The 20164-nt window shown below is 43.0% G+C and overlaps 1 protein-coding gene across 1 annotated transcript; it reads right to left on the reverse strand.

Annotated features, from left to right (window-relative positions):
- Nucleotides 1–4666: 4666 nt before the first annotated feature.
- Nucleotides 4667–19961, reverse strand: LOC120988977 (leukotriene B4 receptor 2-like). The gene is made up of 3 exons (XM_040416801.1): nucleotides 19761–19961; nucleotides 19621–19671; nucleotides 4667–6636 (listed from the first exon to the last, which is right to left on the reverse strand). Exon 3 carries the CDS (start codon nucleotides 6618–6620, stop codon nucleotides 5538–5540), a length of 1083 nt encoding a protein of 360 aa, XP_040272735.1. The 5' UTR covers nucleotides 6621–6636; nucleotides 19621–19671; nucleotides 19761–19961; the 3' UTR covers nucleotides 4667–5537.
- Nucleotides 19962–20164: the final 203 nt, after the last annotated feature.

Below are 20164 nucleotides of genomic sequence, written 5' to 3' on the forward strand. Positions count from 1 at the left end.
TACGACCATCACACGTCCGTTTTAAGACCAATGGTAGTCTATGGGGTTATTCACATGACAGTGAAAAACAGATGTCGCAGTGCTCAGCTCATAGCCTGAGAGGCTTTTTTTTCTCTCAGGCTATGAGCTTAGCGCTGCGATTGGCCAGCGCTACAGCATGGGAGAAGGAGACCCCGGCAGGTTCCCCTGGGTGGAGCCTAACTATGAAGATACCGGAGGCTATAACGGGAGAACGGAGCGGCGCCCGGGGATAACAGTAAGTGCAGGGGGTCCCTGGGCGCCGCTCTCCATGTCTGTATAGTTAGTTTAGATGTTTTATTCTAGTGAAATGTCCTCTTTAAACCTCATCTGCCACTTATCAGTCCAAGCCTCCACTCTATCCAGATCCCTGTAGTAGTATACTGTCCTCTTCAGTGTTAATTACTTTACACAGTTTAGTGTCATCTGCGAAAATTGATATTTTACTATGCAAGCCTTCTACAAGATCATTGATAAATATATTGAAAAGAATTGGGCCCAATACTGACCCCTGAGGTACCCCACTAGTGACAGTGACCCAATCTGAGCGTGTACCGTTAATAACCACCCTCTGTTTTCTATCACTGAGCCAGTTACTTACCCACATACAGACATGTTCTTCCAGTCCGAGCATTCTCATTTTATATACTAACCTTTTATGTGGTACAGTGTCAAATGCTTTGGAGAAGTCCAGATATACGACATCCATTGATTCGCCGCTGTCAAATCTAGAACTTACCTCCTCATAGAAACTGATTAAATTAGTTTGGCATGACCGATCCCTCATGAAGCCATGCTGATATGGTGTTATTTGCTTCTTTCTGTTGAGATGCTCTAAGATAGCATCTCTTAGAAAACCTTCAAACAGTTTACCCACAACAGATGTTAAACTTACTAGCCTATAGTTTCCAGGCTCTGTTTTTGGACCCTTTTTGAATATTGGCACCACATTTGCTATGCGCCAATCCTGTGGGACATTCCCTGTCAGTATAGAGTCCGCAAATATCAGAAATAAGGGTCTGGCTATGACATTACTTAATTCCCTTAGGATATGGGGGTGTAAGCCATCAGGTCCTGGCGATTTGTCTATTTTAATCTTTTTAAGTCGCTGTTGTACTTCTTCCTGGGTCAGAAAGGACACTTTTAATGGGGAATTTATTTTTACATTCAGCATTTCATCTGACAGACAGTTTATTTTCCTCAGTGAATACAGTGGAAAAAATTTTTTTTAACAGCTTTGGTTTCTCCTCTGCGTTCTCCGCGACTTCCCCCTCGTTACTCTTTAAAGGGACGACACCTTCCGATTTATACTTTAACATTTATATAATTGAAGAACATTTTAGGGTTAGTTTTACTCTCTTTGGCAATTAATCTCTCGGTCTCTAGTTTGCCCGCTTTTATTTGTTTTTTTAAATGTTCTATTTCTTTCCTTATAGTTTTTCAGTGCTTCTGTGCTACACTCCTGTTTTAGTGATTTATATGCTTTCTTTTTGTCATTTATTGCTTTCTTTACAGTTCTATTTATCCACATTGGTTTCTTTTTGTTCCTTAACCTTTTATTCCCATACGGTATGTACCTCTCACAATGAGATTTTAGGATGCTTTTAAAGATATCCCATTTTGTGGCTGTATTTTTATTTTTGAGGACTTTGTCCCATTTAGTTAGGCCTATGGCCTCTCTTAGTTGGCTAAATTTAGCTTTTTTAAGGTTTGTTATTTTTGTTCCTCCCTGTAGAAATGCTCTTTTGAATGATAGTTGGAAGGTTATTACTTTATGGTCACTATTTCCCAGGTGTCCCTCAACCTGCACGTCTGTTGTTCTGTCAGGCCTATTGGTTAATACTAAGTCCAGTATGGCCATCCCTCTAGTCGGGTCCTGAACCAGTTGAGAGAGGTAATTGTTTTTGTTTATTGCCAAGAACCTGTTTCCTTTATGAGATATACAAGCTTTAGTTTCCCAGTCTATATCTGGGTAGTTGAAGTCCCCCATAAAAACCACCTCATTATGATTCACCCCCTTGTCTATCTCGTTTAGTAGTAGATTTTCTGTGGACTCTGGTATATTAGGTGGTTTATAGTAAACTCCTATTAGTGATTTATTATTGTTTTTAGCTCCATGTATCTCTACCCACAGTGACTCCACATGTTCATGTCCCTCACTTATATATTCCCGGTGTGTGGGCTTTAGACAGGACTTTACATAAAGGCATACACCCCCCCCCCCCCATTAACTGCCCAGTCATAGCTATCATCCAGCCATGTTTCCGTTATTCCCACAATGTCATAGTCCTCCTCCCACATCACTAATTCCAGTTCACCAGTTTTATTAGTCAGGCTTCTGGCATTAGTATACATACATTTGAGAGGTTTATGTATATTTTTTACCCTACACCTTTCCTTCTGAACTGTTCTAGTCCCTCCTTCCATTCCTCCCCCAGTCCCACTACCTTGCCCCAGGCCTCTATCTGCACTATCTTCCCCTCCTATAATGTAATTTCCCTCCCCCCAGTCCCTAGTTTAAACACTCCTCCAACCTTCGAGCCATCTTTGTCCCCAACACAGCTGCCCCTTCCCCATTGAGGTGCAGCCCGTCCCTATGATAGAGCCTGTAGCCGATAGACAAGTCGGCCCAGTTCTCCAGGAACCCAAACCCCTCCTACCTACACCAGTTCTTGAGCCACTTGTTAATCTCCCTAATCTCCCGCTGCCTTTCTTGTGTGGCCCATGGTACAGGTAGTATTTCAGAAAATACTACCTTTGAGGTCCTTGCCCTAAGCGTTTGACCTAAATCCCTGAAATCATTTTTAAGGACGCTCTACCTACCTTTAACTTTGTCATTGGTTCCGATATGGACCATGACCCCTGGATCTTCTCCAGCCCCTCCCAGTAATCTCTCAACCCGATCCGCGATGTGTCGAACTCTAGCGCCAGGAAGACAGCATACTGTTCAGCGATCACGGTCTTTGTGACAGATTACCCTTTCTGTTCCCCTAATAATGGAGTCTCCCACTACCAGCACCTGTCTGGCCTGCCCTGCTCTCCTGGTTCCCTGCTTACTGGAGCTGATATTCCCCTGACTGGCAGAGGAAGTGTCCGGCTGCAGCAGTGCCGTTCCTGAACCGACATCCCCCTCATCTGCCAACCGTGCAAACTTGTTGGGGTGTGTCAGATCAGGGCTAGCTCCCTGGCACTTTTCCCTCTACCCCACTTTCTAACTCTTACCCAGCTAGCTACCTCACTTTCCTCAGCCTCCTCTCTGTTACCCTCCCCCTCATCTACTCCAAAGAGTGCTTGCTCGGTGAGAAGCAAACTCTTTTGCAAATTGTCAATGCCTCTCAGAGAGTAATTTGCTCACATCTTTTTTCTTTTAATTTAACATCTTTATTAGTATACAAACCATATACACAAAATAAATTCAAACTTAATATAATTAATACCATTTTTTTTTTTTTGCTCACATCTTTAACAAAGATATACACCCTTGAACGGCTGTTCCAGGATTGCATACATCATGCAAGATGTGCACTGGCAAGATGTGCAATCCTGACTCTGCCCCTGTAGGTAGCTTGGTAATGGACTTAGGTCTGCCCCTATTTCAGAGTAGAGTGATTGTTACCTGAGGAAGTGAGAGGCTATATATGCTCACTCATTGGAGCTTTGCATCAAGAAAGCCATCTCTACTCTACAGTACTCCAGAGATGAAAGAAACAACCATATGGTCCAGAATCTGAATGGCAAAGCATTGGAGTCAGTCAGTAAGGTATTCACTGAAGGCTGATAAAGACTTTACTGCAGTGAGAAGACACCCTTCCACATTTTGACACAGTTTGGCTAGCTGTATCTTAATCCTGTACCCCTCAGGCTGGAAGTTTGCAGGAACCTTATGGCCAGCTTTAGATTCTGCAGAGAGAGAATTTGGAGAGATAGAGGAAAGAAGTACTATAACCCCCATCTTTGCTTATATCCATAGATTGCTATCAGGGAAGATATGCACTGTGAATTGTTTCCAACTGTGTTTGATATTGTTGGATGTACTACAACTCCCAATCTGCACTTTAGTAAAGAGAAATTTATTTTCTACAACATGCATGGTTACTGGTTACTGCACTTAAATCTCCTGCCTTTTACCCCTACAACACTCATAACACTAATGCCACCCCAACTACCATCAGAGAGGAGCCCCAACATCAGGATCTGAGGAAAGAAAGGGCGTGTGAGTATTACCACTGTGGGGCCTCGGTCAGATTTCTCTTTTTCACAGACGTGTACTATCTGCATTTTCCACGGACAGCACACATACCTGTTGATTTGAATGTGCTTGTTCACACATCAGTATTTTATTACTGACCATGGACCGATTTTGCATGGACGTGAAATGGACACGGAAATGTGAACGAGGCCTGAACTGTTGCAGCCAGAACAACTACCCTTCTAATTCTCCACTTCACTCCTCTTGGGCTGGCGGTAGCATCCATGTAAATGGAGAAAATGAGTGCCGATTGTTTCAAGCAAAAAAATCTGCCTGTGTAAAACAGCATTAGTTATTGTTGACAATAAATTTTATTTATTCAATTTTAAATATTTTACATATTTTTGCAAAGTCTAATACAATAATGGCAGACAATATAAATAGACTAAATGACCACAGAAAGTAGTGCAATTTTCTAATTACACCATTCTCTATTAAATGAAATGAAATTGTGTGAAAGTACAGTGACTCAACAGAACAAAGAGTTTGTAGCCATATAGTGAGAACAGCAACAAAGTGGTTCATGTCAACAAATCCTTGTAATCTTCATTTTTTTTGTTGACTACAGGCCACCATGGTGTTGCCAAGGACCTAGTGCAATTTTTAGTGGCCAAGGATTGGGAATGAACAACACTCATTCCTGATCATTGCTCTGTATAGAGGTGCATCTGCTGGTTTGTTGGGTGGTCACATCTATTATACGGCAGTAAAAATAATTTTTGCTTGGCAGCACATTGCTGTATGTAAACACGAGATGCCAATGGAAACTGTATGGCAACAAATGATCATATTACCGATAGTTTGTCCTCATACCAAAGATAATTGGCACATGTGAATGTGGGTAAAGAGTGTCAAGTGACTTCACCAATGATCAAAGCTCATGACTAGCAGAGTATCTGTCCTTGTAAAAGGACCCTTACTGCAGCATATTTTTGTAGTTGTTACTACATAACAATGTATTATGAGAACATCATATACCGAAAAGATTGTGGAAAAATAATTTATAAGGTGTATTTACAGGGTTGGCATAATAAGATCTTGGGCACATGGTTGTATCATGGCTTCATTATTATTGTACGGAGCTGTAATAGGGCTTCCACAGAGGAACATGGGGCCTTACTGTACCTTCTTATGCCTCTGATGTCATGTGGAGGCATGCAGCTTGCTTGAACTTCACTCTGTTCTGGAGCTATGGCGCCTTACGGCGCATGCTAAGGTAGCAAACAGACACTGCGCATCTCCATGAAGGCCTAAGTGCTATAGCATGTGTCTATGGCTGAAGGCCACCATTTAGAGGCCCTAATTTTACGCCATTTTTTACTTCAAGGTCTACTGATTCTCCTCGACTTCCAACTCTTACAAGACCCTTTACAAGGTCTCGTTGGGATCTCACCCTTCTTTGGATTTCTGCCACCGTTCCTTCTAGTAACTTTGCTACAAAGCCTACACCAAATACTCTAAATAGGTCTGATGCTGCAAAAGCATACAAGAGAGGGTTAACGCAGGCACTAAAAAAGGCTAAAGCAGTAGCCCCAGCTCTGCTCTTTTTTGCAAGTATTGCCAGTTTATCAGATGTGCTTCCTGATGTCAGATTTGCCGTCACCTGAATTGCATTGACAACATGGTAAGGAAGCCAGAGTATTGCAAAAGTCACCAAAATTGCAGCTATCAGTTTCTCAATTCGTGATCTTTGTCCAAACCGGCTTGATTTTTTCAGCTTCCTTAATACCAACATATAGCTGAAACATACCAAGGGAAAGGGAACCAAGAAAGCCACCATTGTCTCAAAGGTGTAGTGGAAGATAGCCTCTCCGCGGCTGGCGTGACATGGCTCACAGATAGTTGCATTAATCTGTTGATTGTCCATGACCTCTCTGAAAGCAAAGGCTGGAAGAGCCAAGGCCCCTGCTAGCAGCCATATGGCTAAGAGAACCTTTGTTACCACTTCCCTTTTACGGAGTGACTGGGCCACATAAGGTCGGAAAACAGCTAAGAAACGGTCCAAGCTCATTAAAGCGATAATGAAAATACTTGCAAACATATTAAGGCAGCAGAGATAATAGGCCACCTTACAGACACCTCTGCCAAATATCCAGGTCTGTAAAGCTAAAAATGCTATAAAAAACGGAGTAAGAAGAAGGACTGTCCCATCAGCTATCGCCAAGTTAAGGATGAGTATGCAGGTTACAGATTTTTCTCTGCCTTTCATTTTCCATAAGATGCTCCAGATAATGAAGGCATTCCCAGGTAAACCCAAGGATGCTGCTAGACCCAGAAATATTGCACCAGAGATGCGGGAAGCCTGGGAACTCAGGATTGTATCATTTCCATAACTGTTGACACAGATGTTCATTTTGAAATGGCTCCACCTATATTGGAATAAAGAAAAAATTATTATGAGAGAACATATTGTGCAGACATAGTAATGTTACTATGATATGAGTTCCAATTTTTATTACAATGTGTCTTAACCCGTTCTGCCCAGGCCATTTTTTGCAAATCTGACATGTGTCACTTTATGTGGTAATAACTTTAAAACCCTTTTACTTATACAGGCCATTCTGAGACTGTTTTCTCGTCACATAGTGTACTTCATGACAGTGCTAAAAATGAGTAAAAAAAAATCATTTTTATTCATAAAAATATACCAAATTTACCAAAAACGTGAAAAAATTAGCAAATTTCCAAATTTCAATTTCTCTACTTTTATAATAGATAGTAATACCTCCAAAAATAGTAACTACTTTACATTCCCCATATGTCTACTTCATGTTTAGATCATTTTGAAAATGACATTTAATTTTTTGGGGACGTTAAAAGGCTTAGAAGTTTTGAAGCAAATATTGACATTTTTCGGAAAATTTCCAAAACCCACTTTTTAAGGACCAGTTCAGGTCTGAAGTCACTTTGTAAGGCTTACATAATAGAAACCACCCAAAAATGACCCCTCAAGGTATACAAAACTGATTTTACAAACTTTGTTAACCCTATAGGTGTTCCACAAGAATTAATGGAAAATGAAGATTTTTGCAGATTTTACATTTTAATCCATTTTTTCCAGTAGCAAAGCAAGGGTTAACAGCCAAAAAAACCTCAATATTTATTTACCTGATTCTGCGGTTTACAGAAACACCCCACATGTGATCGTAAACTGCTGTACGGACACACGGCAGAGCGCAGTAGGGAAGGAACGCCATATGGTTTTTGGAAGGCAGATTTTTTTTTTTTTTTTAAATATACTTTTTATTGAGATTTTGTAAGTAGTTACAATCATGAGACAGTATACAATATCAAATGGTCACATAGATACAACAAGCAACAATCCAGTTATACAAATCCAGATTTTGATCGAGTATACTTTTCCCACTTATCGCCCAGTAAAACACCCCCAAACTCCCTCCCTCCCCAATGCCCCTTCCCCCCTCCCCCCACCTCAGGTACACTTCTTGCACACCCTCCCTCCCTTACATCTTCAATCTATCAGAAGCCTACCTAGTCTCTTGGCCATGGAAGGCAGATTTTGCTGGACTGGTTTATTTACACCATGTCCCATTTGAAGCCCCCCTGATGAACCCCTACAGTAGAAACTCAAAAAAGTTACCACATTTTGGAAACTACGGGATAAGGTGCCAGTTTTATTGGTACTATTTTTGGGTACATATAATTTTTAATTGCTCTATATTACGTTTTTTGTGAGACAAGGTAACCAAAAAATGGATGTTTTGGCACTGTTTTTATTTTTACAGCATTTGCCTGAGGGATTAGATCATGTGACTTTTTTATAGAGCAGATCGTTACGAACGTGGCAATACCTAATATGTCTACTTTTTCTTATTTATTTAAAGGGGTTGGCCACCCTAAGTATCAAAAATCCAAAAAGCCCCAGACAATAGCCAAAACCATGAAGTATTTATATCATGTGAAATGTACTGACTATATGTCATTTTTCGAACCTGTTCATCATGGCACACTTCCCTGGAGGAGCTCCTCAGACAGCCTGTGTGGGAGGAGCAGCTGTAAAGTGAAAGTAAAAATCCCAGCATGCACTGCAGCAAATATCTTCAGAGGAGCAGTCACATGACATCCCCACCCACCTGTGTACCCATGGAGACAAGAGCCCCTCCGACATTATCAATAACTCAGTCATCAGTGAATAGGAAGAACACCCCAGTCCCAGCAATAAAGAGAGGTCACTACCCGTCCCACACAGTCACTACCATGTATCACACATTTGTTGTTGGGGGAGTTACCCTGTTCATAAACTTGCTGTGGGGCCTAGTCATTTCTAGTTGTGCCACTGGATGTAAGCCATGAACAGAATGAATAGAAGGGGAGATTTATCATTTGCCTTGTTTCTGAAATGTGGCGTTAAAAAGTTGCAAACTATGTGCTTTTCAACTGTGCCTTTAAAATAAAAAGGGGGGGGCGTGACAATGGCCAGGAGGGGGCGTGACCAGTCGCCTCAACAAATTTTCGTTCATTTTCGCCAGTTTTCTTACTCAAATGAAGCCAGAAGTACAAATTGATCTGCTCACACAGCGAGGAGCATCCTGTCTATCATCACACGACCTGCTCCCAGCTGACAGCCTAGAAATCATCTATGAGTATATGACTGCCCTTCACCTGGGGAAAAAGAGAAATGAGTGTAGTCTGACATCTCTGTATACAGTGTACGGGGGGGTCACACATCTGTATATACAGTGTACAGGGGGGTCACACATCTGTATATACAGTATAAAGGGGGTAACAAATTACCAGTGTACACTGGTACCTTATAAACAGTATATAGTTGTATGTGTCCTACCTGTACACTGTATATAGAGACACCCCCTTCCCTGTACACTGTGTATTATGATGATGTCGCCGTGTGCTCCTTTGTCTCGTTCTCACAACCGAAAACGACCGCCAGAAGTACAATCGGGAAATCCCTAGTGTAATGTGCGTCGATGTGTGCGCAATTCCTCCAAAATAACATCACAGAGACGTTCTCAAGTAGGTTCCAATAATGTGCCTGCCTCCCAGCAGCTAGGCGTGGTTTATTTATACCAGAAGATGGGAGGTGGTCTTACAATCATGACCAATGAGGAGACAGGTTATGGTATGAAGTGATTGGCTGGAAGGCGGTCTTACAATCATGACCAATGAGGAGACAGGTTATGGTATGAAGTGATTGGCTGGAAGGTGGTCTTACAATCATGACCAATGAGGAGACAGGTTATGGTATGAAGTGATTGGCTGGAAGGCGGTCTTACAATCATGACCAATGAGGAGACAGGTTATGGTATGCAGTGATTGGCTGGCAAAGATGTGAATGATCGCGCGAACTTATGTTCGCATGTTCACACACATATTTGCGCCCTTTCCATTGCCGCGCTTATCCTCGTGGATGAAGAAACCCTCGCTCGACAGTCCCCATCCCTCCCCCCTAAGCCGGCGCCATGACACTGGTATCCTGCAGTAATACCAGGCCAGGCACAAATCAGCTACAGGTCGGGACGACCAGACCATCGTGCGAAAGTCTCTGCGCAGATGCGAACGCGAATGCGAACGAATCTGCGCATCTCCATAGGATAGATGGCGACCATACGGCGAACAATAATTTTTCCACAACAATGATAATAATGAGATCCTCTGGAGTAGGGGGTCACACATCTCTATATACAGTGCACAATGATGGTGGTGGTGGGGGTCACATATCACTGCATACAGTATACAGAGGGTCACACATCTATATACAGTATACAGTGGTGGCGATGGGAGTCACATATCACTGCAAGCAGTATACAGAGGGTCACTCACACATCTATATACAGTATACAGTGGTGGTAGGGGTCATATATCACTGCATACAGTATACATAGGGTGACATCTCTATATACAATATACAGTGGTGGGGGTCACATATCACTGCATACAGTATACAGAGGGTCACATATCTCTACATACAGTGTACAATGGTGGTTGTGGGGGTCACATATCACTGCATACAGTATACAGAGGGTCACATATCACTGCATACAGTATACAGAGGGTCACACATCTCTATATACAGTATACAGTGGTGGTGGTGGGGGTCACATATCACTGTATACAGTATACAGAGGGTCACACATCTCTACATACAGTGTACAATGGTGGTGGTGGGGGTCACATATCACTGTATACAGAGGGTCACACATCTCTATATACAGTATACAGTGGTGGTGGTGGTGGGGGTCACATATCACTGCATACAGTATACAGAGGGTCACACATCTCTATATACAGTATACAGTGGTGGGGGTCACATATCAATGTATGGGGGGGGGGGGGTCACATATCACTATATACAGTGTGCAGGAAGGAGAGGGCACACATTTACAGATGAGACCAGTGACTGCTGCTATCACTGACCTCAGCCATATTGACAGCTCAGAAGGGGTTAAACTCTTGGTCTGGCTGTAATAAACATGTCTGTGATAAGATCACAGAGCAGAGGGGCCATAAACAGGACAGACACTGGGATTGCTCACAGTTTGTGTTCCACAGCACCTTCCTGGCTCTGCTACATCCTCACATACAGCAGTAGCCTCTCAGTACAGGAGACAGAGTGGATGGAGTCTACAGACAATCAGCTTCCATCAGCCATCACAGCTTCTCCTCAGTCTCCCTTTCTCCTGAAAAAGTTTCTTTATTTCTGCTTGAATCTTCCTGCTAAGCCCCTCCAGCCCTGCACAGCCAGGAGTGCCAGTCACAGAAGGAAAGCACATCTGATAGAAGCAGGGTGCTTTAGGACCCAGGGAGCAGCACACTCCTTCAGGCATGGACGGGTTTGCTCTTCCATGGCACCTGCAGCTATGGACAAGACAGGCAGCTGTAAGAGCAGGACAGGAGGGGGCATGGCTGCCAATAGCAGGAAAACCAGGCAGATCTGCTTAAGAAGATATATTAGTAAGTGTAATATCTCCCTACTTTCTTTACAGTTGTAATAAGTGCTAACAAAGTGTCCAACCCCTTTAAGTTTTACACAATAATAGCATTTTTTAAACCAAAATAATGATATTTTAGTGTATCAATAGTTAATTTTTTGACCGATTCTCTTAGGTAAGCTCTCATTTTTTGCGGGATGAGGTCATGGTCTGATTGGTACTATTTTGGGGGCATACGCCTTTTTGATTACTTGCTGTTGCAATTTTTGTGATGTAATGTAACAAAAATGCCTTTTTTTTTTTTACAGTTTTTTTTTTTTCATTTGTGAAAATAAATGAAAGCCTGGATCTGTGAGTATTTTCACACACCTCTGGCTGAAGCCACTGAATAGATCTGCCAATGATCTTTGAGGACTGACTATCATCACCCAATGATACCACTGCCACAACTGCTACAGCCCATGCTGCCGCTACTACAACCCCTACACAGCCGCACATCTCCAGCCTTGTCCATCACCTTCCATACTGTACTGCTACCAGTGAAGCTACTTATTGCTGCCCCTGCTGCTAGTACCACTACCCCTATACAGCCGCACATCTCCAGCCTTGTCCATCACCTTCCATACTGTACTGCTACCAGTGCAGCTACTTATTGCTGCCTCTGCTGCTAGTACTACTACCCCTATACAGCCGCACATCTCCAGCCTTGTCCATCACCTTCCATACTGTACTGCTACCAGTGCAGCTACTTATTGCTGCCTCTGCTACTAGTACTACTACCCCTATACAGCCGCACATCTCCAGCCTTGTCCATCACCTTCCATACTGTACTGCTACCAGTGCAGCTACTTATTGCTGCCCCTGCTGCTAGTACTACTACCCCTATACAGCCGCACATCTCCAGCCTTGTCCATCACCTTCCATACTGTACTGCTACCAGTGCAGCTACTTATTGCTGCCTCTGCTACTAGTACTACTACCCCTATACAGCCGCACATCTCCAGCCTTGTCCATCACCTTCCATACTGTACTGCTACCAGTGCAGCTACTTATTGCTGCCTCTGCTGCTAGTACTACTCCCCCTATACAGCCGCACATCTCCAGCCTTGTCCATCACCTTCCATACTGTACTGCTACCAGTGAAGCTACTTATTGCTGCCCCTGCTGCTAGTACCACTACCCCTATACAGCCGCACATCTCCAGCCTTGTCCATCACCTTCCATACTGTACTGCTACCAGTGCAGCTACTTATTGCTGCCTCTGCTGCTAGTACTACTACCCCTATACAGCCGCACATCTCCAGCCTTGTCCATCACCTTCCATACTGTACTGCTACCAGTGCAGCTACTTATTGCTGCCCCTGCTGGTAGTACTACTACCCCTATACAGCTACACATCTCCAGCCTTGTCCATCACCTTCCATACTGTACTGCTACCAGTGCATCTACTTATTGCTGCCTCTGCTGCTAGTACTACTACCCCTATACAGCTGCACATCTCCAGCCTTGTCCATCACCTTCCATACTGTACTGCTACCAGTGAAGCTACTTATTGCTGCCTCTGGTGCTAGTACTACTACCCCTATACAGCTGCACATCTCCAGCCTTGTCCATCACCTTCCATACTGTACTGCTACCAGTGCAGCTACTTATTGCTGCCCCTGCTGCTAGTACTACTACCCCTATACAGCCGCACATCTCCAGCCTTGTCCATCACCTTCCATACTGTACTGCTACCAGTGCAGCTACTTATTGCTGCCTCTGCTACTAGTACTACTACCCCTATACAGCCGCACATCTCCAGCCTTGTCCATCACCTTCCATACTGTACTGCTACCAGTGCAGCTACTTATTGCTGCCTCTGCTGCTAGTACTACTCCCCCTATACAGCCGCACATCTCCAGCCTTGTCCATCACCTTCCATACTGTACTGCTACCAGTGCAGCTACTTATTGCTGCCTCTGCTGCTAGTACTACTACCCCTATACAGCCGCACATCTCCAGCCTTGTCCATCACCTTCCATACTGTACTGCTACCAGTGCAGCTACTTATTGCTGCCCCTGCTGGTAGTACTACTACCCCTATACAGCTACACATCTCCAGCCTTGTCCATCACCTTCCATACTGTACTGCTACCAGTGCATCTACTTATTGCTGCCTCTGCTGCTAGTACTACTACCCCTATACAGCTGCACATCTCCAGCCTTGTCCATCACCTTCCATACTGTACTGCTACCAGTGCAGCTACTTATTGCTGCCTCTGGTGCTAGTACTACTACCCCTATACAGCCGCACATCTCCAGCCTTGTCCATCACCTTCCATACTGTACTGCTACCAGTGCATCTACTTATTGCTGCCCCTGCTACTAGTACTACTACCCCTATACAGCTGCACATTTCCAGCCTTGTCCATCACCTTCCATACTGTACTGCTACCAGTGCAGCTACTTATTGCTGCCTCTGCTGCTAGTACTACTACCCCTATACAGCCGCACATCTCCAGCCTTGTCCATCACCTTCCATACTGTACTGCTACCAGTGCAGCTACTTATTGCTGTCCCTGCTGCTAGTACTACTACCCCTATACAGCCGCACATCTCCAGCCTTGTCCATCACCTTCCATACTGTACTGCTACCAGTGCAGCTACTTATTGCTGCCTCTGCTGCTAGTACTACTACCCCTATACAGCCGCACATCTCCTGCCTTGTCCATCACCTTCCATACTATACTGCTACCAGTGAAGCTACTTATTGCTGCCCCTGCTGCTAGTACCACTACCCCTATACAGCTGCACATCTCCAGCCTTGTCCATCACCTTCCATACTGTACTGCTACCAGTGAAGCTACTTATTGCTGCCCCTGCTGCTAGTACTACTACCCCTATACAGCCGCACATCTCCAGCCTTGTCCATCACCTTCCATACTGTACTGCTACCAGTCAAGCTACTTATTGATGCCTCTGCTGCTAGTACTACTACCCCTATACAGCCGCACATCTCCTGCCTTGTCCATCACCTTCCATACTATACTGCTACCAGTGAAGCTACTTATTGCTGCCCCTGCTGCTAGTACTACTACCCCTATACAGCCGCACATCTCCAGCCTTGTCCATCACCTTCCATACTGTACTGCTACCAGTGCAGCTACTTATTGCTGCCTCTGCTGCTAGTACTACTACCCCTATACAGCTGCACACCTCCTGCCTTGCCAGTCAGATTCCATACTGTACTGCTACCAGTGCAGCTACTTATTGCTGCCCCTGCTGGTAGTACTACTACCCCTATACAGCTGCACACCTCCTGCCTTGCCAGTCAGATTCCATACTGTAGTGCTGCAGCTACTACTGCCCTTGCTGCCGCTACTACACCTAAACAACCACACATCTCCTGTGCACTTATACACACAATGCTATCAATCACTGACAACCCCTCCTCCCTGTACAAATAGTTTTTCACAGGGCTGCATAAAAACAAATATATAAATGTATAAACTACAAGTTTTACTGAATCTTTTCCCAAAAAACAGTATATCAATCTGCTCAGCTTCTTCTGCTCTCTAACATGGTGCTTCCTGATTGCATTGTGTTTTGTGGTTACAGGTCCTCTTTAAATGGCTTGAAAGGGGTCGGATATAATCATTAGAGATCACGGAGTGCCATATGAGTTTTCAGGGCAATTTCAGCACTTTCAATTCAGGTCAAATTTAGGCTACTTTCACACTCGCGTTTTGTGCGGATCCGTCATGGACGGATCCGTTCAGATAGTACAACCGTCTGCATCCATTCAGAATGGATCCGTTTGTATTATCTTTAACATAGCCAAGACGGATCCGTCTTGAACACCATTGAAAGTCAATGGAGGACGGATCCGTTTTCTATTGTGCCAGATTGTGTCAGTGAAAACAGATCTGTCCCCATTGACTTACTTTGTGTGTCAGAACGGATCCGTTTGGCTCAGTTTCATCAGACGGACACCAAAACGCTGCAAGCAGCGTTTTGGTGTCCATCTCCAAAGTGGAATGGAGACTGATCGGAGGCAAACTGATGCATTTTGAGCGAATCCTTATCCATTCAGAATGCATTACGGCAAAACTGATCCGTTTTGGACCGCTTGTGAGAGCCCTGAACGAATCCCAAAAACGGAAAGCCAAAACGCCAGTGTGAAAGTAGACTTATTCATATCCAAATCGAATCTCCAGATTGGACCCAAAATGAATGTCAAGACATTTGCTCATATCTACCTGCCATGCATACATAAGTATATATACTGCTGTGGAAAGTGTTGCAATATACTGGTGGTGATATAACTATCACCCTTGTGAGCATTAGTTGTCATGCTTTGCTAGAAACATAGCCATATTTCTATAAACTGCCATAAATTGTGTAGTGCACCTGGATGCTATACCCTTGTTATGGTAAACGCAACAATAATATAATGCACATTTTGAACCATCTGAAGGGTGTGTACACAATTACTGTATATTTTCTGTTCTGAATGGGAAGCACACCACTTCTAATGTGAAAAATGCCATGCATTTCAAGAGGTTTGTTATTTTGTGACATTTTGCAAGGACATTTTTCCATTCTGAGGGCATGCAGCATATTGATAAGTGCTACTTTGCTGACCACAAAAAATAAATAAATATTGAAACAGGAGAAAAAAATCGAATAGCTATGCTTGTAGACTTTACATTTAGATGTAATGTTTTTTGAACAAAAAAGTGCAGAATAAAGAAATTGTGAAATAGCTCTAAGTACAGAAAATAAACAAAATTCCGAATTTTGCTCTCACGCCACAGATTCTGCAAGACATTAAAGAAACAATTTTAACCCTCTGCTTGCAATTTTGTGTGCAGATTAGCCCATATGAGTCCCATCTGTAGATGTAGATCAGTACAGAGCAGGGCCAGATGCCTTAAATGCAGCTCACAATAAAGACAATGGTGTATGGAGACTTATCTTCTGATGATGCTTCATAGAAAATAGCTTGCTAGCTAATATCAGTCAATCCAGAGACCCATCTACAAGCAGCACCATATCCACCATTTGCAGCTTATCAGTACAGGCTGGTTGTATGAGATGCTTGAGACCATCTAAGTAAGGGAAAATAGGGCTGTCTACAGGTGGGTCTCTCAGGCTTAACTGCTATAAACTAATTTGAATATTTTTCCATGGAGCTTTGATTGAAAATAAGTCTCCATACACTTCCGATTCTTAGTGGACCGCATGTATCAATGCCAGGACTTTTCGCTGCACAGAGTAAAGGTGCATATATAGTATATGCTGCATACTTACTGGTACAAAAGTTGAAGGGGTTGTGCAGTGCGTTTATATTGATGACCTATCCCAAGGATAGGTCATCAATATCACATTGGCGGGTGTCTGACATCTGGCACCCCCGCCAATTAGCTGCTTGAAGAGGATACGGCGCTTGTACGAGAACCGATTCCTCTTCAAGAGTACCCGGTCGTCGTCTCGCTTACAGCGGCGTCACAGCATAATTACCAGTGCTCGTCCCATTCAAGTTCAATCGATGAAACTGCGCTGCCGCGAGCGAGACAACACAAACAGCTAATTGGCATGCATGCTTTGATTCGGACTCCTGCCAATCTGTCCTTCAGCGTATTTGTGTCTTCACCTGGTATCGTTAAGTAGGGCTTTTTTTTCTCAGTGACACTGTCATTTTTAATTTTCAGTAAACAGCTTCTTTTCTGGAATCCTATGGTAGGCAGAAGGCCAAGTAACATAATGATGTCGAGAAAAAAATTCTGCTATATTATGAGAGCTCAGCTAAATTGTTAGGGTACTGTAAATTCATGTGAAACAGTCTCTCCCCCCCCAATAAATAAATAAATAAATAAAAATAAAAATGAGATGCATTATCGAACAGAAATTCAACAACTCTGTGTGAATATTCCCTTGGGCTGTGATTGACAACAAGTCTGCTTTGAGTAGCAGAATTGTAAATGCAGCTCTGGACTAAAATAAGGTTGTATCCCCAGGTCCAGAGCAAGATAGTACAGTGACACAAATGGGGTCATTTATCAAACTGGCGTAAAGTAGAAGTGGCTTCGTTTCCCATGGCAACCAATCAGATTCGACGTTTCATTTTCCAAAGGAGCTGTCAAAAATGAAAGGCGGAATCTGATTGGTTGCTATGCGAAACTAAGCCACTTCTACTTTACGCCAGTTTGATAAATGACCCCAAATGTATTTGTAAAGTGATTGAACTGTACTAATTCTATTTGTGAAAAGAAAATGGTGGGTAAAGAGGCTATACCCTTTATGGCAAAAAAAAGTAAGGGGCGCTGAGTCAGGAGTCCTAGGAGGGTTTGTTTCAGCAATCCCTTTTAAGTACAAGACCATTTTAAAAATTCTCCTCTCAGCATTCCATAGCTATTTTTTTTATCTATTTTTGCATCAGCGCAGTAATATGAGCTCTTGTGGTTGTTCCGAGAACAACATGTATTGTCTACATTTGGCATTTTGGGGCATGCGTCTTTTAAAAAAAATTTTTTTTATGAGTTACTTATTTTTTATGCTGACTTTAAAAAACTGTATGCGTTTCTTTTACACATTGCGATGGTTATGGGGACGCTAAATATATTAGGTTTTATTAAAGTTGCAATACCCACACATTCTCCTCGATGAAATAGTATCTGAAGGTGCATCAGCTACCCGAGTACAAGAAGAGTTAATACTTGTGATATACTGCAAACTCTAATAAAGCATTTAGTGAAACCTACATCGGCAGTTTATGTTATTTCCAAAGGGAGAACATGACCTACATGACCCCTAAAGCTGGGACATGGTGAAGATGACAGGGCATAACAAATATTTTAGATGCTACTTTACCTCCATAGCAATATCAGCTATAGTATGCCATAAGAGGGGCATCTATTATGCTTCATTTATTTTAAAGCATTAACCAGTGCTCCATAGCATGAAAACCACAGTGCCTCCATAACGCACACAACGCCCAAACAATTATCTTCTCCATGCACCTTTATTGATGTAACCACCTCAAGCATGATGTCAGCAGCCATTCAGCACAATCTCACACATTCACTGCAATACGAACACGGTTGTATACACGACGCCTTAAGATGGTTTCACACTAGCGCTTAATATCCATCAGGCTTTTTTGGCAGGATTTTCGTCCTGCCGATTCTCAGCATATTTGCCGGATTGCGGTCGGATCACTGCCGGTCTGGATTCTAGTTAATGGGACCGGACGGAGACACTTTAGCTTCCGGCAGCCTGACGGATATTAATTCTGCCAGGATGAAACATCCTGTGCCTCTGGGACAGGACCAGCAATCTTTTGACTGTCCTGTTGAATCAGCGATGCATATGGGCAATGGACTAGTGCAGACATGAGAAGATTTACAATAGCGACTGACTGTTCCCTTTAACAACATTACTGTTTTCAAGATTTGCAGCATGTCTTATCCCTTCAGGAGTCAGCAGATTTCTGAAGGTCTATGGGGGCAATGCCGCTAAGCTATTTGTGTTACATGTTCTGTGAGTAAAGACCATGGCATGCTTTCTAAGTATATATCCGTCAGCTATTCGGCTTACTTACTAGCTATCGTATTTAGTATTTTCATCATATTTGTATCTTGGAAATCTGGATTGTCACCAGTCAGTACAACTGCCAAGGATGTGACTCCCAGAATCCTGAATAGCAGTTGAATATCTAGGTAGATTTATAGATGACAAATCAATGTGGGCAATAGTGTTACCGTCCTTTTTTAGAACCCCCCCCCCATAGAAAACAGAAAAATAGCTAAACAGAATTTGTAATAATATAACTGATCTCTCCCCCAACGACCTATTCTTACATGGGATTATAGTTATTTGTTTTAAGTGGTCCTAATGTAGTATGTAGGATTTATCAGACTTGCCAGAATTTTTATATTAATCATCCCCAGTGATACTTTGCAGCTAAACATGAGCATCTATCTTATCACATACTACTGTGGTGTTAGACTCTGATGGACCGCATCTCCAGCTTGTCACAAATTGACAAATGTGGACAGGATTTATATATTTTTTTAACTTTTTTCTCTCTCTTAAAGGTGTATCACCTTCCTCCCTCCGAGGTGAGGCAGCCAGAGGTGGTGGACTATGCAAATAGCTGAAAGAGTTGTGCTATTCAGTTGTTTCCATACTTCTGACCACCTCTGGCCACCACATCCAGGCAGGAGGTTAGTGGACCTACCATATGTGAGATAGGAATACAACTTTAACTAATAAGTTATAACGTATCCATTTGTTACTGAGCAGAAGAAGCAGAAGAACTTGGAGAGTCATTTAAAGATTTAATTATATTATTACATATGATAAAACTTTAGTAGGATTAGCAAGCTGAATCTTTCCCCGTGCTGGTTATATACAGTGGATCATACGGTATACATTTTTTAGCCATGTGTAGTAACTTACCTGGAGTTAGAGTAGACTCAGTCTAGCAAGAGCCTGCGTTCTTCCCTGTCACTGTAACACAGAACATCATGTGGACACAAGGTTAGACATGGAAATGAGATACAAGACAACATGTCACTTATACTAGTGATGAAACTTACTTTTAGTGCATGAGCAAGCTGTTCATTTTGCTGTCTGAGTCACATTTCATTGCTTCCCTGGGTTCCAGTATCTCCTTCTTGGTACGTTTCCCATGAGTTCCTCCCTTGGTCTTGGACCATCCTTCCACTCTCCAGTTGAGACATGCTTCTTAAGTGTCACGCCCAACTCATGCTTAGACAGCATGGAGAGGAATGTTTCCACTCACTTTTCCCAGCAAACATCTTTCAAATTCAGCCTGGGGTATATTACAGAAACAGAAAAAAATGTGTTTTCCCATGACATGTGTTTTTTCTAATTTGCTTTTGTTAAAATTCCAGCATTTATTTGTGTTACAGTTTATGACATTTTCTTCTTAGTCCCTGGCCCACCCCTTATCTATGTCACAGACCAGTGATCGGATGGC

Source organism: Bufo bufo, chromosome 2 (assembly GCF_905171765.1).
Source record: "Bufo bufo chromosome 2, aBufBuf1.1, whole genome shotgun sequence".
NCBI lineage: Eukaryota > Metazoa > Chordata > Amphibia > Anura > Bufonidae > Bufo > Bufo bufo.

What these genes read in the sequence shown, in the direction of transcription:
- LOC120988977 (XM_040416801.1), bottom strand. Translation starts at nt 6,620, where the DNA reads ATGAACATCTGTGTCAACAGTTATGGAAATGATACAATCCTGAGTTCC.